The 24,276-nt window shown below is 50.5% G+C and overlaps 1 protein-coding gene across 5 annotated transcripts in view; it reads right to left on the bottom strand.

Moving 5' to 3' along the window:
- Window positions 1–24,276, bottom strand: part of LAMA5 (laminin subunit alpha 5) — a 167,132-nt gene that overhangs the window by 57,204 nt on the left and 85,652 nt on the right. For 3 of the 5 annotated variants that reach the window (XR_012154649.2, XM_073309132.2, XM_073309133.2), the window contains exons 7-23: window positions 21,725–21,840; window positions 19,816–19,934; window positions 18,810–18,900; window positions 17,826–17,960; window positions 17,464–17,526; window positions 15,903–16,043; window positions 14,310–14,447; window positions 13,279–13,413; window positions 12,177–12,311; window positions 8,320–8,457; window positions 7,965–8,017; window positions 7,607–7,706; window positions 6,974–7,026; window positions 4,422–4,527; window positions 3,604–3,703; window positions 2,995–3,151; window positions 829–967 (exon numbers count right to left, since the gene is read on the bottom strand). Coding sequence is in view for 4 of the 5 variants with exons in the window: in XM_073309132.2 (XP_073165233.2) it covers window positions 829–967; window positions 2,995–3,151; window positions 3,604–3,703; window positions 4,422–4,527; window positions 6,974–7,026; window positions 7,607–7,706; window positions 7,965–8,017; window positions 8,320–8,457; window positions 12,177–12,311; window positions 13,279–13,413; window positions 14,310–14,447; window positions 15,903–16,043; window positions 17,464–17,526; window positions 17,826–17,960; window positions 18,810–18,900; window positions 19,816–19,934; window positions 21,725–21,840 (1,919 nt within the window). In the remaining variant the exon portion in view is untranslated. Of the gene's footprint in view, window positions 1–428; window positions 559–828; window positions 968–2,994; window positions 3,152–3,603; window positions 3,704–4,421; window positions 4,528–6,973; window positions 7,027–7,606; window positions 7,707–7,964; window positions 8,018–8,319; window positions 8,458–12,176; window positions 12,312–13,278; window positions 13,414–14,309; window positions 14,448–15,902; window positions 16,044–17,463; window positions 17,527–17,825; window positions 17,961–18,809; window positions 18,901–19,815; window positions 19,935–21,724; window positions 21,841–24,276 lie in introns of all 5 variants that reach the window. The other 2 variants (XM_073309134.2, XM_073309135.2) reach the window with 2 other exon arrangements.

The raw sequence follows: 24,276 nt of genomic DNA, 5'->3' as shown, positions 1-24,276 counted from the left end.
TACTTCATTCACCAACCGCCAGTGAAACATGGAACCGAAAAAATAAACCCCGGGTCCGAATGCTGATGTTCGGACCTGGTTCCACCTGTGTGGCCCATCTTGGACACGTAGCTACTCCTCTCAGGCTCTGCAAGGGCCTTCCGGGCCATCCTGTCCCTTCGGGGGCACCAGGCAGGGAAGCCTCATCTGAAGTTATGCTGCCTCCTCCCATACCGGCCGAGTCGACAAGCACACGCCCCTTGGGGCCGTGGCTGCTGCGGAGCCGGCTTCTTAAATGGGGGAAGTGCCGCCTCAGTCCAGCCCCAGTCCAGCCCTCGGCTCTGGAGGGCAGGAGTTCCAGAGTGAAGCCATACGGTGATGTCCACAGGAGACTGCAGGGGGAGGGGAGGAAGCAGCAGTGGCGTGGGGAAGCAGTGCGGGACCCTTACCTCTCCTTCGTGGCTGATAAGCTGTAATTTTGCCATACACAGTGGCACCTCCTGAATTAATATACCTCAGGATGACATGGAATAGATAGAGCTCTGCCTCCTTCACGTCTACCGTGATTCTGACTTTACTCTGCAAAAAGCACAAGCACATTGGGCACACATCACTGTGGGGCCGGCACTGGGCCCATCACCCGTCCTGTGGGAGAGCGGTACCTGCCTGCCTGCCTGCCTGCTTCTCTCTCTAGTCCCCCTCCCCTCTGCATGACACAGAGGAGCAGCTGCCAAGACGCCTAGGGCTGGCACGCTGGAGGAGCTCAGGAAGTCCCAACGGGCGGTGTTTCGGAGGGGTTGCAGAAAGCGGGGTTGTTTTGGTTAGTCTCAGAGTGAGAAACGCACTTACAGTTGCCACAAACATTAAACTTTCCTTCCTCAAGGACCGAGACCCTCCCTTCCACACTGGCCGGCCCCCGGTTGACGTAGCGGAAGACGATGCGGAACAGGTCAGGGGAGGTCACATTGAGAGTCACCACTACCTTGGGCTGGTGGGAGAGAGAAAGGGGAGAGAAGCAGAGCAACACCTTAAATCACCTCCACCGCCAACAGCCACCAGCCCCAGTGCAGCAGCTCGGGGGACTGCTCCCTAAGCAACATGCCACAGCGCAGGAGGAGTCAAGCAGCCACGCAGCCTAACAGGGTGAAAAGGGCAGCAAGAGAACGCGTTGCACAGGTGCTACCAAGTGCATTTTACAAGCACCTACCTATCCTCCTCCCTCTCCGTGCTTTTCACGGGTGGGTGGGCGGGAGAGGTGGAGGCAGGGGGCATGCACCAGGAGAGCAGCTCCACCTATGAGACACTCTCACACGCTAGCGTTTAGGTTGCTTGGCCACAGTGTTTAACTGGAGAGCGTTCCTAGCTGTCAGCTTTGGAATGGAAGCTGGCTAGCACTGATGGGTGCTGTTTGGTGGAGGGGCTATTTTGGGGGGCATATTCCAAGCTAGGGAAAGAGGTTACTTTAACAAAAGGTTTGACTCCATTTTTAACGTAACATGGGTTTGGTGCTTTGTACTACAGTCAGCCCACAGGCGGCTCCAAGGCCATCTGTCTCTGTGCTCATGGGTTTGCCACCCAAATGTCTGCAGAGAGGCTGCAAATGGAAATCACAGAGTTCTCTCCTACACTTGAAATACTACCAACCAGCAATACCGACTGAAGACACCCCCGAGAGATGTGTCCACTTATTCAAGAGCTGCCACGTGGCCTTGATTCAGAAAAGCATCCCTGTCTCGGAAAACACTTAAGCATGTGCTTAACATTAAGCACATGCTAAAGTCCGATGGACTTTCACAGGATCTAAGCACATGCTTAAGTGCTTTCCTGTGCCAGGGCTCAAGGGACCAAGAGGAGGTTTGCCAATCAAACCCTCCATGGGCATGATAAACTGGCTGTGATAAAGGAGGGCCGTTCCCTTGAGAAAATATACTGGCAAGGGATGCTAAAGACTAGGTTTTAGGGTTAAAGCTCCACGGTCACAGCTCCACGGTCAAGGGCACATTGGAATGAGCTTGCACGGAAGAGGGGCAAAAGCTACACACCTGCCTGACTTTTAACGCCAGTGGAGTCTCTAATGCAGCCAGTGGATACCAAACAAAGCCAGCAGCAAAGTGAACAACTCACTTAACAGTCTTTGGTTGCTCGGCCTGGGATTTTCAAAAGGAGCCCAGAGGAGTTAGGTGTCCAGCCCGCACCAGAATACTGTGGGAATCTGGAGCCTCACTCCCTTCAGCCCCTTTGAAAACCCAGCCTAGCCTAGCAACAAAGCAAAGCAAAGAATTTTCTAGCTGCAGGTGGAGAGAGAGCAAGGGTCAGGATAAAGAACCTGCTACACAGGACAACCCTGTATGGCTGCTATATAACCGCCCTGTCCCTCCTCCGACACACACTCAACATTCTGATAGGGGCGGTGCAGATGGAAGGTTCGCAGAGGGAAAAGCTGGAGGGAGTAATGTGAGTGGCTGGTACAGCTTCGCCCCTAGGGACCATGTAGAAAATCATCTACACTCAACAACAGTCCAGTCAAAGCAGCCACAAAGGGCATAAGCTGCGTAGGGTAATGGGGAAGGAGTGGCTTCCTTCTCGGGGTCGGGGAGAGGGAGTTACGTAGAGTGTGGCAGGAAAGAGAAGAGCAGGTGAAAGGGCCCTACGGAAACCTGCGGGCATTGTATAGAGAAAGCCCCATAGGAGGCTTCCCAGTAACTGGATTAGGATACATAGATCATACAGCCAGAAGGGACCACTGTGATCCTCTAGTCTGACCTCCTGAGCAGGGCTTCCTGAATTAGGATATCTCCTCTCATCAGTCTATTCCGTCTCTAATGCTACAGGAAATATCTGCACAAACAGACTATATTTACACTGCACTGTTTGTTCTGGCCACCACATGACCTTGGGTTTAGAGCAGCTCTTTGGGTTAAAATAAGACGCACGTCTACAGCGCTTCAAATGGTTAGCCTTCTGCGTCCTCTCCCGGTAGGGAGCCCAGGCTGGGGCTAGGCCCGTAAATCATACCTGAATGGGAGACATCTGAGCATATCCTCTCCAGCTGAAATTCTCAAACTCCAGGGGGTTGTAGCCAAAGCGAACGGCCCGGCCATCCAGCGTGGTGCCTTCTTCCAACTCTAATTTCAGGTGGTGGAGGTCAGGGAAATAATGGTCCCTTGCAGGCCTGGAGAAAGAGAGTCAATAGGTTATAATTACAAGCCTGGTTTCCACAGTCCAGGGAACTCACTTCACACTACTCCCACGATTGGCTGCATCCTGGAGGGCCCCCAAGAAGCCAGCAAATGGGATGGTGTCTGCACCTGTCAGCTCCATATCAATGCTGTATGGGACTCCCTCTTCCCAATAATGGGGAGAGAAGCTGGAGTGGAGTTTACTTCTTTCCAGCTGTTCAGGGATGGAAGGGGCAGGAAAGGAGGGTCCCCAACAAGGGGTGAACACGCTAGGGTGTAGATGTGTGGCAGCAGTTGTGGTGACAGAGGGTGGGAGGCATGCGCAGCCTCCAGAGTTCCAAGGCCATGGCCCGCTAGCTGGGGAGGGGGCGCTGGAGAAGTCTCCAGCTGAAGGAACAAGGAGCGAACACACCAAGCAGCTCTGTAGTGACAGCCAGCCTCTTACAGGGTGCATGTCGGGCCTTGTGTATTCTGCCTGCAGTGACAGGCTCCGGTCCTCGCGTCGCACGCCGTCCCAATGGACCCACCAACGTCGCACCGGCAGCCTGTGGACAGGAAACACGTGTTTACATTCCACGGACATTAATGAGCTCCGAATAGCACTAATCAAAGTCGCACGCCAAAGGGTGGGGCCACCGAGGTCTATTTTTATTCCATTGTATCCATTTTCATGTTGGCTCGGACCCTGCTTGGATCAGCTTCTCTTCCAGTGCAGCGCTGAGCTATTTCAAGACTGCTGGTGGCTGCTGAGAAGAACACAGGCCTGCCAATCCTCTCAGTGAGCCCTCCAAGCTCCGACCTGGCCTCTAAACCCAAACCCCTTCAGCAGCCCTGCTCACCGCCGATCCCCCAGCATCGCCACCGCTGTAGCGCATCACTGAGGGGGAGGGCATTGCGCAGGGCGACAGGCAGCGGCAGCCTCTGCTGCTTCGCCTCTGATCACCGGCATTAATGTGCACACAGGGAAACAGAAGTACAAGCTTGTAAGGCAAGTAGTAAAGTCCAGGCATCCACCCTCATCTGGTTCCCCTCCCATCCTTAGTGGGAGGGGAGTGAACGAGTGGATCATTTGATCCACTCCGGTCAAAATCAGGTGCTCAAATTCTATCACTTCTGGTAGAACAGCCCAACCCTCTGCTCTCACCCACTTTGTTTTCCAGGCCTCCGTACTCTGTCCCACAGAACCCAGACATGTAGCTCCTCTGCTCGGTTTTCCACCAGCTGGCAGATCTAGCACCTCATGAAAGAGAGAAGGGTACGCACCTTGACAGCCAAAGTAATTTGCATGGTCCAGGTTGAAGGATCCATCCTTACACGTGGAACACAACTGGCCGCAGACGCTGGGTTTGCAGAAACACTGCCCATTGTCCTAGGAGACAACCAGGTTAGTCAGCGCCCCATGGGTGTGGCTCTGCCCCTCCTCAACACTTAGCACAACCAAGCCAGCATTCGAGAGAGGAAGGATGGTGCAGTAGTCAAGGAGCACGTCTGGCACTCTGGAGACCCAGGTTCAATCCCCAGGTCTGTCAGAGCTTCCCTAGGAAAGCGTGAGACTAAGCTCCCTGCTTGTACACTGAGCTAACAGCACTGCCCTACCTCACCGGGTGTTGTGAAGAGAAATCCAGTAACGACTGCGGGGTGCTCAAACGCTAACACAATGGGGTGGGTCCTGGTCCATGAGTAGGGCTCGTAAGCACTCCCGTAATGCAGCCAATAAATAATACTGTACTGGGGCCAGATCAATACCTAAGGTTAGACTATTTAACAGCATGGTGAACATACAAGAAAGGAAGCACTTGACTCCCCTTACAAACAGCTAAATCCTTGTTATAATGTGCCCACTGCCACAGACTTAATGGAAAGCAATACCATTTTACCTAGGATAGGCAAGCAGTATGGGGTGGGACGGGATAGATCAGTGGTTTGAGCACTGGCCTGCTAAACTCAGGGTTGTGAGTTCAATCCCTGAGGGGGCCATTTAGGGATCTGGGGCAAAAATTGGTGATGGGTCCTGCTTTGAGCAGGGGGTTGGACTAGACCTCCTGAGGTCCCTTCCAACCCTGATATTCTACGATTCTATGCGAGCTGCCTTGGGGAGATAATTCGGCCTTGCCTCACTGAGAAGTGTCTGTGCTGTTACAGCTACACCATTGTAACTGCCCTGGGGCCTTCCCCCAATGCAGATGCACTGCCCTGGTGTAAAAGGGGGCTGGGGCCAGAGCAAAATCACGATTTGCACAAGCGCAGCATGTCTACACCGGGGTTTGCACTAGTAGAGCTGTCTCGGGGCACCACCACCACTGGCTATAATTCCCACTCTCGACAAGACTTTAGTGACGATCCCTTAACACAAGCTACCATGGAACATTCCTTAGGAAAACCACAGTCTTCATCAAGTCCATGGGCAGCAGGATGTAGCTGAGGTCCACCATATTATTCAGAGGACTTTACCTTTCCCCAGCCCCGCAGATACAACAAAGACCGTGACGGCTACTGAGAAGACTGCACGTCTGCCACCCCTGTCAAATAACTCTGCAGTCTCCCTCCAAGGCTTCTGCCAAAGATTTTCCAGCTAGCTTGGGCTCTGAGTGGATTACTACATAGTAAGATTGCAAATTCTTTGGGGTAGAGACTGTCTTTTTGTTGTACAGCACCTAACACAAGAGGGCCCTGGTCCTTAGGTGCTACTGCAATACACACACAATAATAGGACTCTTCCATTTCTCGTAGGCCAAAGCACAAACTCTGAATGACCGTATGTCTTCTTCCCTCAATCCTGATGTAGGCTCTAAACCAGGGGCGGGCAAACTTTTTGGCCCAAGGGCCACATAGAGGTTGCAAAACTGTATGGAGGGCTGTGCCTCCCCAAAGAGCCTAGCCCCTGCCCCCTATCCGACCCCCTCCCACTTCCCGCCCCCTGACTGCCCCCCTCAGAACCCCTGACCCATCCAACCCCCCTGCTCCTTCTCCCCTGATCACCCCCTCCTGGGACCTCCCACCCTGTCTCCTAACTGCCCCGATCCCTATCCACACCCCCACGCCCTAACCGCCCCCCCAGGACCCCACCTCCATCCAACCTGCCCTGCTCCCTGTCCCCTGACTGCCCCAACCCCTATCCATACCCGCCAGGACTCCAATGCTTATCCAACCCCCTTGCTCCCACCCCTGACTGCCCCCCGCCCCCCACAAACCTCCGCCCCATCCAAATGCCCTCTGCTCCCTGTCTGCCCCCCGGGGCTCCCTGCTCCTTATCCAATCCCCCGGCCCCCTTACCATGCCACTCAGAGCAGCATGTCTGGCAGCCGTGCCGCCTGGCCGGAGCCAGACATGCTGCCCTGCAGAGCGTTAGCGGCACTGCGAGGTGAGGCTGTGGGGGAGGGGGAACAGCAGGGGAGGGCCCGGGGGCTAGCCTGCCCGGCCAGGAGGTCAGGGTCCGGGTAAGATGGTCCTGCGGGCCGGATGTGGCCCACGGGCCGTAGTTTGCCCACCTCTGCTCTAAACCCAGGTCCTCATGCAAGTCCAGGCTGCTGCGCCACATCAACAGGATGGAGAAGATCGAGGGGGTCAATGTGGATAAATGATCTCTAGTTTCTGCTCGACAAAGGGCACTCAGAACTCACCGGTGCAACCTCTGAGCAGACAGCGTCAGGACAGGACACTGTATAAACCAAGAGTGGTTCTGCGGGAGCCAGGTTTGGAGAGCTCCAGCTGTTACACACATGAAGGGCTTTTTTCTAACTCTAAAGGGAGCATGTGGGGGAGAAGGAAGGGGAGGGAATCTAGTTCTACACAGGGAACTTTGGGGGTGATCTTACTTGCTGACATTCTGCAACTCCACTGATGGTGCCCTTGGTATCACACTGACAGCCTGAAGAGAGAGAGAGAGAGAGAGACACTATTAAAAACTCTCAGATTGACACCAACGTTCCTTGCAGCAGAGGAAACCAGACATGATAGAAGCCAAGAGGATGGAGAGAGGAAATACACCAGCTCTTGGCTTCTGCTATGGATTGAAACTAACCAGAGTAGGACAGACTAAGGGCTGGATTTTCAGACAGCCTCAAGCTTGCCCTGGATGTTGCACATGGACGTTTGTAAGCGCACATTCCTGTTTTACGCACTTAAAACCTGTATTGGTGTGAAGTCTGAGGGAAAGGCTGAGTTTGATCCTGGCAGAGAGCTGGCAAAACAAATCCTTGGATCCATTCTTTTCTAAAGGGTACCAGGTTGGGCCCATCCCCCCTGTTAAATGTGGATCACAAAATCAGTCCCGTCACTTGGGATGCTAACTCTTCGTGTCATAACTGAAGGTGGAAATGATGGGAATGGAGAAAAGGGAATCATATCTACTCAAATGGAGATGGCCTCCCAAGGCCTAGGTTTGGGCCTTAAACCTCTAGAGGAACGGACTGCCTTCCAAAGACTCCTCTTATATGTAAGTTCCTTACTTGTGCATCCATGGGGGTTATCTGGAGTCAGGTTCCAGTAGAGCGGTTTGCACCGGTCACAAGCTGGACCTTCGACATATGCCCGACACGCACAGGAACCCTGAAAAAAGAGGGGAAAAACAAGGATTAGGCGAGAATGCCAGGGGCTCAAGCAGCATCACAGAACCTGCAGCTCAGGGGACAAATGAGAGATCTACTACTCTGCAGAGCAGGAAGCTGCCGTTCTCTGCATTGCACCTGGAGCACAGCCTGTGACACAGTAGGAAATTCTGAGACCAGAGAAGAAAAACAAGTGAGGTTTGCAGGAAAGGAAACCCAAAGCAGCCCACAGAGACTGAGGGGCACATGAAGTACTCACCGGAGACAGGGAAGGGTCTGCAGTTGCTAACCCTGCTGGGTTACAGGAGCCCACTGCAAGAAAAAGCACAGCTTGTAGCAGGTTTAAAATAGATCCCTTAATGCTCCGAGTCATCCTGTGCGTACACGGAGAAACTGTTCATGGAGCAGATTGGGGGGGGGAGGGGGGAGAGGTTTTCTTTTGTGTTTAAGCTTTCGCTGGGTTGATGACTGGCCTGCGTATTTATTAGCGTGTTTTTAAACACAGTGCTCCGAGTGTTGGCCGGTACAGTCAGCTGGGCTTGAGGGTGTAGAGAGAAGCCCTGGACGAATGTGCTGTACCAAGTCATGCAGGAAGAGGAGGAAGACAATGCTACCTTCACAATGTGGAAATCCATATGCCCCTGGCATGCAGGTGTCACAGCGCAGTCCAGCCACTTTGGGGCGACAGCTGCACTGTCCAGTTTCCTGATCACATGTGCCGTGGAGAGCGCCCTCTGGGGAGCACTGGCAAGCTGCAGGTGAACAGGGAAAGGTGGGCAGTCAGGCTGAGAGCTGCAAGGCAACAGGGACTCACGGCCCAGATTAAAATAAAAGCATTTGTTTTAAACAGAAAACAAAGCAGGAATGTAGTTCTTTAAACACTCCCATCCCCACCATGCTTGGTGCATTTCGGCTAGAGGGCGCAAAGTGGGGATAAGATAATGCAGTTTCCCGCAGAGTCAGCAGCCTCGGAAACTGAACTCAGGACTAGTAATCTGAAAGCATGAGGGTCCACTGCCAGAGCCAGACTGAGCCCTGTTAGCTCAAAGGCAGTAAGTGACATATATGTGGTCCATAGAATGGCTCGGAAAATATTCCCTCCTCTCCTTCAATAACATTTTTACCCAATCTTTCTTTCCTTTTTTTTTTTTTTAAAATAATTTGTCAACATTTCCCAATTTCCACTTTCCAGTGAAAAACCAAACATTTATTTATTTATTTATTTATTTATTTTCCAGAAACCCTTGATTAGGAAATGCCACCACAGTGCCTCCTGGAAACTGTAGTTCAGACTGCCTCACGCTACCAGTCTCACCTCTATGGGCTAGGCTCCCCAGCTAGACTACATTTCCCATGAGTCACCAGTCTCCCCCTCTTGCTGACCCACCATGGTGCATCCTGGGAGATGTAGTCCTGCTGGGAACCTGGCCCATAGAAGAAAAACAGGGGCACTAAGCTACCCTCTCTGCCTGACTCTCTCTATAGCTAGACCAGCCAATTAATAAACCTCCTCAGACATGAGGTATAAAGTTTAATTACAACAAATGTTTTACTTCAGCGGACACATGTCTCTCACATTCAACGTTTGACAATTAAAATCAAAAGCACACAGGCTAGTGAGAACAACAAAAGCCATGTAGTTTATCACATACATGGTGAGGGCCAATTACACCCAACACCTGAGAGCAGCATTCAGTTGTCAAGGCCTGGGGCCACGAGTTCTCAAATAGCACCCGTGGAACATGACGCACCGGGATGGGCCAGCGTGTAGTAATGAGCTAATAGCACAGATGCAAAAATATTTGCTAATTTAGAACAAAAAGTCCTGGAAAAGAGCTGGGAAATGATTGTGCTGCTTCCTGCCAGGAGCTGGGACTGGACAACAGGAGATGGATCACTTCACAATTGCCCTTGTCCTGTTCGTCCCCTCTGAAGCATCTGGCACCGGGCACTGTGGGGCTAGATGGACCATCGGTCTGACCCAGTAGGGCCATTCTTACGCTCCTGGATAACCTGCTTCTCTCTAATGCATATCGAAATCTCACTGCCCTTTCAACTTAAATGTCACCCAGCAGACGTGTAGCCGTCGTCAACTAGCCTGGTCCCAGACAGATTCAGCCCTCTCGCTTCCAGTCACCTCTCAGATGCTTGTGGACGTATTTCTAGTAAGTGTGCCAATGTCTTTGACACCTAACTGGCCTCCTCCAACAGCAAAACATCCTTAGTATTGGAAAAACAATGGAGGATTTTCAAATTCCGGCTTACTGCCCTCTCTCAGTTCGTCTATTTTTTAAATCCCATTTGCACTTCAGCTGTTATTTCTTTCATCTAAAGAAATAAAGAGGCTGCTGCACCCCAGAGACACAGTTTGATCCCAGCCTCCAGGCTCTTCAAGGGCATAGTGCCGGCATCACTTTTTGCTGCGAACGCTAAGCCAGCTGGCTGCCACCCAGGCTTCTACATTTAGCACCATGCAAAAGGCGCGATGCTGCTGTTTTGTTGCTTCAGGGAAATTGTATCACAGAACATTTTTTTAATGAGCGGTAAATTCTTGCTGGGAGGCACAAGTGTACATCTGGCTTTCCAGTCTGATTGGTGGCGGGGGCAGAGAGGGAGATTCTGCCCAGGGCATGACGGGGATAGTTAATAATACACACCACACTGCAGCCACCTGCACTCATGCAGGAGCATGATTCATATGAATAGCACCGCCCTATGCGCTTGATCCAAAGCCCTTTGAAGTCAATGGAAAGACTTCAATTGGCTTTGGATGGGGCCCCACGCAAGCAGACCCACTGAAAAATCAGGGTTGGATGGGGGAGTTGCATGAAATTAACAGGCCTGATTCTCATTTAATTCTCACCCCTTTTCCCTTACTGTAGCCCCACTGGCTTCAGCAGACTTCCTGCGGATTTAGGCTGGTGTAACTGAGAGCAGAGTGAGACACAGTGGGCTCGCACGCACAGTAAGGGGCTACTCGTGGAGTACAGGCAGCAGCACTGGGCTTTCTGGGTACATCTCCACTGCAATAAAAAGCCCACAGCACTGCCTCAGAGCCCAGGTCAGCTGACTCAGGCTCATGGGGCTCAGGCAGGAGGGTTACAAATTGCAGTGTAGAAGTTCAGGCTCTGAACGTTTACACTGCAATTTTATAGCTCCGCTGCCCAAGCCCCGTGAGCCCAAACCAGCTGACCCAGGCTAGCCACAGCCATGCCCTCGGTCTTTTATCGCAGTGTAGATGTACCCACAGAGGGCATTCTGATCCTGGCAGAGGATCTATCCGAGTGATGTCACAGCTGGGGAATCCAGAGAGCAGGGTGTTAATGAGAGGTGTGCATTTAAAACTTGCTGCAACTAAACCTTTTGGCTAAGGGATAAAAACCAAGTATAAACACTTTGCCTTCAGAGCAATTAAAAAGAAGATCTTCATCGCATTTTATAAACGCTTTACAAGCCGGTCGTTTCCTGGCCTGTCTGAAGCTGGAGGGGGTTCAGTACAATCCCCAGGGAGGCCTGTGTTTCCTCAACTGGGCTGGTGGGTTCGGTCTCTTGGTTTTCCAGCATTCACAGTCAGCAGCTAAGAACAGCTTTGATGCGCTCGAGCCATGAGAACTATCAGGCTGGCTCTGTCAGAACGGCCCTGTGTTTTGATTCTGCTGGGGTTTGCGCCCTCGAGTTTTGCTCAGGGAACTCAGCCGCAATGGTGGCTTTACCTCAAAATTATGCAAGACCTCAGAGCTTTACACAGCTTCTGCTTGAGGCCAGAAATCCCTCCTCAGCACCTGAAACTCGGCCCAAGTGGAGTGATATATATTTGCGAATCCCGCCTTAAATCTTTGGTTCTGAAGTGAAATCTGAACATACAGTTTGGCATTTTATTCTGAAAGCACAGCACAGCTCAAAACATGTTACTTGAATAAGATACTTGACTAGAGATGGTCAAACACTGGAACAAACTGGAATAATTCAGTGTGCATTTCTCCTTCAGTCTGTGCTGGTTTTGGGGGGAGAGGGCTATAATTCTGGATTTTGGTATGTCCCATGGAAATTCAGATCTGTATTTTGCAAATCCAATCCTAAAACACTCCATGTATCTGGGGGCTGGGACACCAGAATGGGCGGACCTGGGCCCTTGTAATTAACAATTACCAATGAACTCTATGGGACAGACACCTTGGCCTTTGGATTAGCATTAGCAATTGAGACAAGCTGCAAGAGAAAACGCTTCTGTGGGAGAACGTATTTATTCCAATAGGAGAAGAGTAAGTAATAAAAACTGACTCCTCCAGTAATAAAGACCCAGTCTGGATTCTAATATAAAGCTGGGCCCTGGGGAGATGAGAGAACAGGGTGGGGTCAAGCCAAAGCAATGCAAAGCATGTAGCAGCATGTATCATTCCCCGTCTGGAACACACTGCTTCTACTCTGCAAGACCATAAGCAAAATCTTCCATGTGAAGGGAGTTACTCACGTGTGCAGCTGGGGTACCCATAGAATCCTGGTGCACACTGGCTACAGGTGTGCCCGGCGTAGTTAGAATGGCACCGGCACTGACCAGCTGGGCTACAGTTGTTATCCACTGAGCCCCGGGGATCACAGGAGCAAGCTGCAAAAGAAGGGCACACGAATAAAGAGAGGTTTGAGAAGGGGGACTAGCGAGCACAGAGACAAATAATCAGACCCGAGTCTTTTCATCTCTGCATCACTAGTTGTGTCAATCAAGCACAGATTTGTAGCAACCCAAAGCATTCCCACTGGATGGCTATTCAGCGATCCAGGTGAACTGAGTGACAGTTCTCGCTCTTCAGTTCTCAATGGACAAATCCCCACTTCACAAACACACACAAAATTCACTGCCGTTTTCATTTATTTGGCCCCATTGTTAGCATCTGCGGTGGGACCTGGAAGCGGACCACTCACAGAAACGGTCCTTTTGGAGCAGAGTCGGAGATTGAGAGATGGCGCAGGGCGAGAATGTAAAACTTGTACTGGCATTATCTGTGCAGACCTGTCATTCCGCTCCGAGGGATCTCTTCGGTATTGTTCCCCAGAACTAAATTTCCTTTTAAAAAACCATCACAGTACCATGCGACACTTCTCCCTGAAGTCGCATCCAAACCAGGAAAAAAGCCTCCAGGATTTTACAGTCCATTCAAAGCTCACCAACAGGAGGAAGTTCAGTAGGTTAATGTGTAAATACAAAAAAAAAAAACATGCTTGGAAACAGTATCAGAACAGGAGTTCCATCGAGAAAGACGGACTGATAATGACAGCTTTGTGCTCCAAACACTGACACCATTAAGGACATCCAAGTCTGCACCATTTATAAGGCAAATCAAGGGGGTTTGAGCCGAGATTTTAAAAGTGACTAGTGATTTTGGGTGCCCACTTTACAGCACCTCTAAAGGGTCGTGACTTTCAGAGGGTGGGAGCTCAGCACTTCCTGTAAGTCAGGTCCCACTAAGGGGTCTCAAGGCAAGTACCCAAAAAACGAGGCCCTCAAAATCATCTGCTGACACTCAATCCCATCCGCATCTCCTCCCCGCCCCCGCAACCCATCGTTTCCACCATACCTTGGCAACGAGGGTAGGAATGATATCCCATGCTGCACTGATCACAACGAGGCCCATCAAACTCAGGCCTACAGAAACATCTCCCACCTGAGTCGCAGCCTCCTGGCAGCGTCCCAACAGCACTGCACCCGCACACTGCAAAGCAGAGAAAAGCCCGTGGGGAAGGGGTCTGGAGCTATGTCACCCAGAGCACGGAGCAAAGCTCAAGGTACAACAGGGAGGAAATTTTTAAGCCAGAGTGAGAACGTTGGCACTAAGTGCCCAAGACGAGTGTTGGATGCACTGCTCAGTGCTTGAATACTGAGTGTTTGCATCCGTCCACTAGCTCCCTTTTCTCCATCACAACAAACTGTTTCTCTTCACTTTCAAGGTCCTTTATGGCCTATCCCCACCCTATCTACCATCTCGCACAGCCTAGTGAGATGTCAACTCCCACCTCCCCATTGGCCCCCTGATGTATCCATTGCCCATTTGTTACATTTTCACCCAGCTGCCCAAGCCTTGGGAGGAACTCGACATAAACTGCCGTACAACTAATGCATTTGCCTTCTCCAAAACCCTCCTGTGCTGTGATCCCTACACGGTTAGGCCGCTGGTGGGCTGAGATGACTGCACTAATATTGTCTCGGTTTCCTTGTTCTCCCCACTTTGTCAGTATCCACCTACTGGTCCTGTCTTATACCTAGACTGTAAGCTCCTCAGGGCAGGGACTGTTTTTTTTTGTGGTTGTTGTTGTTGTTCTGCATCTGCAAAGCGCCTAGCACAACAGGGTCCTGGGCTATGACTGGGCTCCTACGCGCTCTGGGAATACAAATAATAACTAACAGTAAGTGACTAGACAGGAGTGATTTGCTCTCAGTAGACTGCCCACCTGCTCTCCTGTGACGGTGGGGGGGTCCCTCAATTGCAGTAATAGATATTGTGCTTTCTGCCACAACACAAATAAATAATACTAAGTCCAGAGGGTAAACATCCACCTCTCCCCACTGCAGGGAATCCTGCCCATCTGAGAAGGAAGAAGAGTTACGCACATTGGCAGAGAGGGTAGTTGAAGTAGCCGGGTGCACATTGGTTACATGAATACCCTTCGAATCCAGTTCGGCACAGGCACTGGCCGGTCTCGCTGTCGCAGGTGCCATCGTACTGGCCAGAGCCTGAACACTGGCAAGCTGGAAAAGAATAATGGAGCCCCGTGACCTGCTGCGCCTGCTAGTCCCTGCGGCGCTGGAGGAATCAGGAGGCACCTTTGCTGTTTCACAGCCCTGGCTAATCCCAACACAGCACCAGGCCTCCTATTAGAGGCTACCCAGATTCAAACTCTTTGGGGTAGCAAGCCGAGTTTTCATGAGACGAATGCAACTGGCGGGGAGGTAGAGGGGTGTCTGTGTGTGCGTCTCCGTCCTGGGGCACTTTGCCAGGCAGGGGAAGGTCAGAAATTGGGGGGAGAGGGGGTGTTTCAAGGAAGAGCAGTGAAGCCATGGGGCCAAAGCTCTGGTTTATTAGAATCTGAAGCTGAAATGCCTGCCTGTTCCCCAAAGCCCAAGGAGGAGTTCTGCAGGATGGCGGGTGGGCACGGCCTGGAGCAGCTGTGGGCTCTGCACTGGAATAAGCCCCCAGATTCACCATCCTTGGGCTTAAAACTCTCAGCCCCTTTAGGAACCAGCAGAAAGCATCTCCTCACTGCAGTGAAAGGAAGCCCAGGCCTTTAGCTACTTTTCCTCCCCAGCCTGCCTGTGCTCTCTCAGGCATCCTGCCTCCTCATTAACAGGCCATCAGCCTGGGTGGAAGCAGAAAGGTCAGTGACAGAGGGACCATGTGGAAGGACCCCCATGGATCCGGAGGAGGCAGCGGGCTGGCAATAGGGGTTGGGGGATGGAAAGAAAAGGATCAGGAGCTTCAGGTGCGCATGGGGGGTGGGGAGAGATCAAGGTGCTTTCTCAGAGGCTCAGACAGAGACGAGGGAGCCCTGTGCAGGCTGAACCCAAGTCCTGTATACCGGCCTACTGGATGAGCAGGGCTGCCCTGGGGGGCCTCATTGGACTCATCTCCCAAGATTGGGCCAGAATAATAAAGTCTCATCTGTGCGAGAATTACAGCTAAAAGGCCCCCCTCCCTGCCCAAGATTTTAGTCCTGGGAGCTCACTAGGTGTCGACTCCAGAGGCCTTTGCTAACAGTGTTAAACCCCGAGCAGCCCCAGTGCCTCTCAGGATGCAGGAGAAGCAGATATAAAATAAACTGACATTTGAATGGGGAAGTGGGGGGGGGGGGGCGCGAGAGAGAGAAATGTAACCCAAAGTGACCCCTCATCCATTGAGCAGTTGAAGAAACCATGTGGGAATGGCCGTAATGCACTGTACTGCCGGAGCATCCGAGCCCGCTGTTGAACTGATGGGGAATTCCTGCAGAGTACCCCAGCCAGAGGAAGGGAATCCAGCCGGGTCAAGGCTGTTCTGGCAAATCTCAGCTAAAGTCAAGGGAATTTGTCACTTGAAGCAGGACTGAGGAATTCTCCTTTTCCAGCAAGGAGAGGGGTGCGTGCTTCTAGCAGTGCGGTTCAGAGCAGCCGCCAGAGACATTTGCAAGAACATCAAGAAAACCGGCATGATAGGCCCCAGTCACTCACGCTGACAGCCAGGTCCGTAGTGCCCAGGTGCACACTGATCACACTGAGCTCCCTGAAAGTTGGGTTTGCACACACACATTCCCCTTCGAGAGTCTTTGCGGCAGGCATTCCCTTCCGTCCCGGCGGCGTTGCAATCGCAGTCTGCAAAGGGGGCGACATGAACAAAAGGCACTTAACAAATCTCCACCAGCTGACAGCCTGGGCCCATCGGCAAAGCACAGGACAGGGAACCAGAAACTCCTAGCTTCAAACCCCAGTTCTGCCAGTGACTCTCTGTCAGTTCCTCTCTCTACATCTCTCAGCAGGAGCTCTGGCTAGAATGCCTTCTGTAAATGGGGATGAAGCTTTGTTCACAGGATGCTGTGATGATTCCTTATAGGACAGCCCCATTGCCCAAGGGTCTTGTGAGGAGACCGTAAACCTTCAGATAATCAAGGCAGCTGCTCCATCAGGTCTCAAGGGCTGGCTCACAGCAGCATCCCCCAGTTACACGGTGTACTCTGGTTACCCCAAGCCTGAACAGCACTTCAGAGATCCACAGAGCTGGGATGCACGAGAGCGCGAACCCAGCAGAGCTCAGGCAAGTTGGATTCTCTTGGCACCTTGGTCTCCCTGGTCCATGAAAAGGGGGTGGGGCAAGAGAAGAGATGGGGAGAGGAAGGCAGAAGGGGTGGGAACCAGAGGGAAAGAGAGATTCCAGCTCAGCAAAGAAAAACCTGCCTGGAAAATAACAGAGATTAAAATATCAGAGGGAAGAAAAAGGTTATCTGTAGTAAACGTGAAACAATGGAGAAGTCTGTGGGAAAAGCAAAGAGACCCAAAAAGACTGGGGAGATGAGTCATGAGCTTGCAGGGTTAGAATTCTACGAGAGAAAGGCTGGAGGGAGAGGAAGGGAAAGGACGGGAGAGACACAGCAAGTGATTTTACACAAAGTTTGCTGCCAAGCATTAAACTACCATGGTCACATTCAGACTAGAAGCACATGCCCCGCAAGGCAGATTTGCAGCAGTGGAAGGTGTTGGCAGAGGGTTTAGAAGTTCCCCCAATGCCTAAGAAAATGAGTACATGCAGATGTGGGAAAAGGATGGTCTCGTGGCTAAGGCATGAGACTGGGACTAAGGAGCACCTGGGCTCAGTTTCCAGCCCTGCCACAGATTCCCTGTGATCTTGGACAGGTCCCTCAATCACAGATTTTAAGACCAGAGGGGACCATTACAAACGTGTGATCTGACCTCCTGCGTAACACAGGCCAAAGAACTTCCCCCCAGAGACTCCTGCATGAAGCCCAAAACCGTTCTGTGCCTCTGTTCCCCCACCTGTAAGATAGGAATAATATTATTTCCCTTCTCCCTCCCTTTGCTGCGTCAATGGCAACTGTAAACTCTTTGAGCCAGGGATGGTCTCTTCCAACATGACTCTTTGGGGCTTACCAGAGAGGGACCCTGATGTCAGCTGGGGCCTATGTGCTACAATGATAATGAACACTAATAATAATAATAATAATAAATTGCAGTATATGGAATGAGCTCAAAAAGAGATAAGGAAAACAGTAGGACTTACGTATTATCTGTCCAGCTGGAAGCACCTGTTCTCCAGTATCATTGTGAGAGAAAGCTGGAACAGCTGTGGGGAGTCAGAGCCATTGCAAACATTACATCTGTGCTCAGTTCGAGCCCCACATTGGATCTGGCCCAAAACCAAACCGACTTAAAAACAAATAATCAACACATGAGCAACATTCCTTCTGGATCCCGAAAGGTCACCTTCTTCCCAACTTGAAAAACGGGGGTGAAGATCCAAGATTTAGCCCAAGGACTCCACCGCCCACTAACTCCCAGCTTCCCTGCCAAAGCAAGGCGCCAGGTTGGTCTGCAATTGCAGGTGCCGCTGATACAGCCCTCCCTTGCGAACAAGGCACTTACGATAGCAGTGTGGGAAGTCGGTGTATCCCTCTGCACATGCATTGCAGAGCTCCCCAGTGTAATTCGGCTTGCAGTAACAGCGACCTGTGAGGTCCTCACAGGTGCCATCGGTGAACTCCAAGTCACAGTTACAACCTGGAGAGGGACAGGGAGAGGGAGAAGTCACTTGGAGCTCCCATTACTGAGAGAGACCCTCATTTCCCAGTCTGTGTTCACACAACACAAGAGATTTCTAATAGCAACAACCAGGCTAGCAGCATAACTAAAAAGTTTGAGATACATACAGCGCAGTCCCTTTCAAAAATAAAAGGTGCGTCTGTCTCTTTAAAACGGTTCAAGCGTTTAAAACGGTTTGATGATTTAACTGGGAATTGGTCCTGCTTTGAGCAGGGGGTTGGACTAGATGACCCTTTGGGGTCCCTTCCAACCCTGATATTCTATGATTCTATGATTCTATGATTCTAAGCTTGGTGGAGCTGCTGCAGTCATCTTGGAATCGCTGCATTGCAGGATCTGAGGGGAGGCTGCGAACAGCTGGGCTCTGCCCCTCAGGATCTTGCTTCTGAAAGGGTGGCAATTCTGGCTGCATTACAGCTAAGGCAGGCTCTGCTGAGGATGGAAAAAGCCACCAAACCAAGTGGCAGAACCAAACCCACCAAGACTGCCAGAATGATCTGGATTTCCCACAGAGACATGCGTAAGCATCTCCTGCTTCAGAAAGTCATCCTCTATTGGGTCAGACATTTCCACCCCTTTCAGGCCTTTGAACGTGCATCCACAGCGGATTGCAACAACAGACACACACTCCTTCTGCATGAGCCTTTATGAGATCATGCAGTTTGTGCATGCAAGACAGGTGGCCATGCACATTTTAAGGCTGGCTGGACAATCAGCCCCTGATGGTCCACAGCACCAAACACCCCACCGTTCGACAGTGTGGGCTGCTCTCCTCTAGCTATTAAATGAAAGGCAGCCCATACTCACGGTAGCAAATGTAGGGCGAGTCTATCGAATGGTCAGGGGATTTATAGTATCCAGGGATGCACCTCTCACAGTTGATGCCAGTTGTATGATGCTGAAAAACAGTTGAGTAGAAGGGCATCAGTTACTCTGCCATCAGGAAGGAAACCATGGTCATCGACCAGACTATAGTACCAGGTAGCTTCACGACAGGGTAACATTAGGAAAGCAAATAAAGGAAAGAACAAAGATTGCTCAAAACTCCACTCATGATGGGTTGAAACTCAGTCCTTGTGAATCTTCCAAACAAGCCTGGTCTGGGTTTTAGCTCTATATCAGAACCCAGGCAAACTTTGGCTTCAGGGCTTGTTATTAAAGTTTCCCAGTTGCCTTGCATTCAGGAAGACAAAAGTAACCCATTTCGTAAAAGCACGGCTAGTACTGCACTACACAGGTCCCATGCCCCTATATGGTACTTGCTCTGAAATTAACCCGTCAAAGGGCTTTTGCATCGCCATGGTAAGACTTTAGTTAGGTGCTGAGAGAGTAGGAAGAGCAGCATGGTACTAATGCTTAAGAAGTGACAGACAAGTGATAGTATTTGGGCCCTGTAAATCAGGGTGGGATTTTTCAAAAGCACTAGAATTGGCCTAATTCTGCTCCCATTTGAAGTCAGTGGTCAAACTCCCATTGAGTTCAATGGAAGTGGAGTAAGGCCGATGCCCAGGGCGTATGAAGATCCCACCCACCCTTAATGCATTAGCCATGCATTTCCAAGGTTATGCTAACAGACAGGTGCCCACGAACTATCCCACCACTCCTGCCACTGGTGCATGATCCTTTATCCTGATGCCAAGAGCCCAGATTTCCTGGGAAACTAACAGAAAACATGAGAACTCCTGATTTGCTTGTTGCCCACCATGCAGAACTACAATTCAGGTTAACAATACAGCCACAGAAAACAGGACACCTGACAGTCCATCATGTTACAACAACAATGTGCAATCCCCCCCGCGCCCCCCCGGCATACCTGACATTCTATGCAGACACCTCCCCCTTTATACTGGTCATCGTAATTTTTGCTGGCCTTGTGGCGATCAACCTCTGGATCATAGTAGCAGTCGTAGGCATGACCATTGCAATTGCAAGCTGAAAGTATAAAGAGACAGGAGCTCAGTGGGTATGCTCCTCTGGGTTACTGATCACTATTCTCCAATGAAACAGTTAACTGATGTATTTCAACTCCCTCTTCTCCACTCCCTGATGAAGGGTTGAGAGGGGTTGAATAAGTCTGTATTGCATGGGGATTGCATTTAAATGAGGAATGAAGCTCAAAAGGCGATGAAGGGCCAGTTAATCACAAGCTTTCAGATGTCTCCAGTCTGCAGATCAAGGCTGGACACCTAGGGAGAACAGGCATTATAGCAGGGCTTTGGCATTTTCTGCAACCAGAAAGCACATAGGCACAAATTGAAAAGAGGCAAGCCCGAACATGGTGGGAGGGGAGAAAGGGAAGTTATTCAAACTTTTGGGCCCCCAAAGTGGTTTGGAGCATACATACAGGCCAGTTCTCAATGTTATCCAATTAGAGAGGGGCTGAGCTGTGAAGTTCAAACACATGGTGAGAAAGTGTTGGGTGGGTTTTTTTTTTAAATCCATGGGAGCAAGATCCAACAGCCCATTGCAGAGTCCCTATATTTATGAGATCATGTGATTTAACTGAGCTTCATGCTTCACTTTCCCAGCGCAGCATGAATTCCAGGGTTGGCATCTACTGAAGGGTTCTGGCTACTCAAATAAATATGTAAGTAGTTCTGAATGCAATTTATCTTCAGAGCAGGACTGAGCAAACAGGATGATTGCACAAAGTTTAGGACAGAGGCAGGAAGGGGACCAGAATTAGCACTCAGTACAGATTAAGCGGATATCATTGTAGAAGCCTTCACAGAACAGAATAATCCACAACACAGACCGCTCCTCTTCCTATACTTCTAGTTACGTTCACTAAGTCTGGTACTAAAATGCAGGGTGCCCATAGGGGTGGTCAGAAGGACTGGTAATGAGATTGTAAAACCCAGCAACAGTACAAGACAGCCTTTCAATGGAATTATGGCCACTTTCACTTCTAAATCACCGATTCAAGTCCCAATCAGGGTCTGCAGTGAGCAAAAGTTACCACCACTCAGGGGCTTGTCTGAAGTGGCTTAGTGAGCTCAGTCCAGTCCCCAGTGGAGAGAGGAACAAGTCACAAAAAACAACACTACAATCAATAGCTTTGCTACCAGTCATCCCAGAAGAAATGCAATCTCACCCCTCTACAGGGGATCCTTCCCGGTCAGGATTGTGGTTCATTGGTGGAGCAGCGTACGGGTCGCTAGAAGCTTCCCTGGCCATGCTAGACGTTCTGTGGATAAAGGACTTTACCTTCCAACGCTGACAATCCAGCCATTTACAGGAGCATTGAATTCCCACCAAGGACCAACAGAGAGACTGCCCATAATGCCTGGAGAGGGAGATTTAATGCAAGGCCCCATCAGGGGCTCCAAGAGGGACTGTGCTATGGATTCCTTCCTCAAGCACCCTGGAGTGCAGGGGGCTCTGCATGCTGCTCCCCCTGCTGTGGCTGGTCAGCTCTGCAGCTCAGTAGACAAGAGGCATGGGGAAACACTGGGGGAGCAAGCTACATTAAGGCATATTTGCTGGGTGCACCACGTCCACGGCCAGCCAGCACAGAAAAGGTAACATTTTAACTCACTCCCCAGAAAATCAGTTCAAGCCCACAAAGCTTTAGGAATGGGATTCTAGGGCAGAGCTTTGGGGCCGACTGTAAAGCTTCCCATGCCTGGGGGCAGTGGAGTTTGTTCATTCCATGTTTTGCAATCACCTAAACAACTGGAAAAAGGGAAAAAAAGGAAAAAACCCAGCCCACATCCACCTACGTTGGCATTCATTAGCGCTGTCAGTCATAGCTGGTTTCCAGGGTAACTGGTTGAAGCCCGGGCAGCAACGATCACATGAGCCGCCACAGGTGTTGTGTTGACAATCGCACTGCAGCCTGGAAAATGAAAGGTGAGTGAGCAGAGTAACTTCCAAGCCAGGTCACTGAATGCCAAGGAATCCACTGACGGCAGGACTTGGCTGGGGAAATAATGAGAGCTGGCCAGAAAACAGAAATGCCTTCCCAGGAAAAAATAATTTTTTCCCCCCCAACAATGTGAAAAGTCTTGAACTGTAATGAAAAGTTAAAAATCACAAAAATTTTACTGGGAAGCAACTTCAAGAACAATTCCACTTTGGGAGACCCACACAGCAGCCTGGGCTCTCTGCATCTCCGGCCCCAGAGCTGGGGGAGAGGCGGGAAGGCAGACAGCCATGGTGTTCAGCATCTGCCCACATCCTTCAGACTGAAAGCGAAACCGACAAGAGCCTTCCAGGCAGGTAGATGGGGAGCTGTCATTTCGATTTTCCCAGTGGAAAATGAAATTTTCCGCAAAACTGAAATTTTCCCACAAAAAATTTCAATTTTGGGAAAACACTTTATTCGTTCAGATGAAAAATTCCTGACCAGCCCTAGAAGTAACAGCACAAGAGGGACTGCTTCTCTTCAGGCAGCATTCACAGATTAGGGGACAGATGCTTCTTTGTGCAAGCGTTCGGGTTTGGGAGGACAAGTGAGAACAGGTCATTTATGCCAGGCTATTGATGCCCAGGGCTCTCTGCAAACACACCGGACTAGGTCCCTGCCTGGAGGATTTTGCAATTTAGACAGGCACAAAACAAATGATCAACACTTTTCATTCAAGACAGCTTTTCAAAACAAAAAAAGGCCTTTTTCAAACACAAAAGTTTTTGTGTATTTTAAATTTACTGATTTCTGGACAAATACAAAACACTCCCACCATCACATTTTTCTCTCTCATTTCCTTCCCTCCCGACGCATTTTGCCCTGGAGCGGGGGGTGGGGGGAGGAGGGGGGTGTGGTGGTAAGGGGAGAAAGAAGGGAAGAAAAACAAAACACAAACTCTTTTTTTCCATCAACCCCCCCCCCCCCCGAAAATTTCAAAAATTTAAATAAATAACAAAACTGCCCCTTTCCTACCCATCTCTACAAAAATGACTGAGGTGAAATACGGCAGCAGGGAGCAGATAGCACGTATGACAGGGATGCAGTGCTGGAAGGTGGAGTTAAAGAATTAACAGAGGGATCTGAAATTGGCCTGGGTGAGGTTTCTTGATGCATGGGGAGTGGAAACTTGTCCCCTAGAGCATAAGGGGCAATGCTGACAAAAAAAACCATGAAGTCAGGACTGCGGGAGAGACATGGATCGCTGAGAAGAGAGGAACACATACTGGGTGAGCAGCTTGAAATTAAAGCAGCATCTTTCAGTCTTAGAGGCTAACCGCCAATGCTAAGAAATGCATTTCCTGGTTTTAGTAGCTAGCATAAGTAGCTTTGCGCTGACTAAACAGGCAGCCCAGAAGGCGCCAGGCAAGAATTCTCGACTAGTCAAGCGAGAAATCTTGTCCCACTGCACAGCAGCGGTAACTCATCTGCAATGACATCACCAGAAAGCTTGCTCTTATCAGCTTTTGCAGACTCAGGAGCGAAATCATTTAAATACCCCATCTTTTGGGTGCTTTTCCACAAGGAACCAACCCCAAGACTCCAAACCTTCTGGCCCCTGCCTACAATTTGCTTAAAAGAAGACACGATTTGTTACATGTATTCAGGTAACACCTAGAGGCCCCATCTCCCCACTGTGGTAGGAGCTATTCAAAAACACACACAAGGAAAACATGATCCCTGTGTGAAAGAACTTGCATAACCTGCTGGTGGATGGGTATATTGCATCCCCCCCGTACCCAAAATCTGCTATAGCCCCAGCCACAGAGCCAGGCTCTTCAGTTCAAGCTCTGGAGACTTGTGCCTATACGTCTACAAGTCCCTAGTTCAACTCCCGGGTCAGCCAAGATGGGGTCCCTTGCCCATAAAATGCATATTTCAGAGTAAGAACTAGATATCTATTTTGCCCTCCTGTTTAAGGCTGGCAAACCTTCACTTGTTACTGAAGCTCAGCAGCACCTTGGGCAGAATATGCTCTGCTAATGAATTATGGACAAATGGACTTGAGTTACAATAGTTACATACTTCATTGATCAAGACTATACAAAGGAGGAGAGGGAGCTGGGGGTGTGCTCCTATCACACCCGCATTTCCTGGTTGTTCTGCCATGAAATAAAACCACAGCCTTTCCCTTGGCAGTGACATTGCCAAAGGGGAGTCTGAGCAGCTGCGGCCGGATGCAGTCTGAAACCCTCAAGTGCTGGTGCGTCTGGATTGGGCTGGAGCCCAGGTAACTGAAACGGTCAAGAGCCCTGATTGCTGCACGAAACTCTGCTGACCCTGGGGGTGCCAGGGGAGAGCCAGCCAACTGAAGGAGCCAAAGCTCAGCCCGAACAAAGCTGCCACCACACAATGTTGGCCTCCCTT

This window comes from Lepidochelys kempii, chromosome 13 (genome assembly GCF_965140285.1).
Source record: "Lepidochelys kempii isolate rLepKem1 chromosome 13, rLepKem1.hap1, whole genome shotgun sequence".
NCBI classification, from domain to species: Eukaryota; Metazoa; Chordata; order Testudines; family Cheloniidae; genus Lepidochelys; species Lepidochelys kempii.
This window is presented reverse-complemented; position numbering and strand designations above follow the sequence as displayed.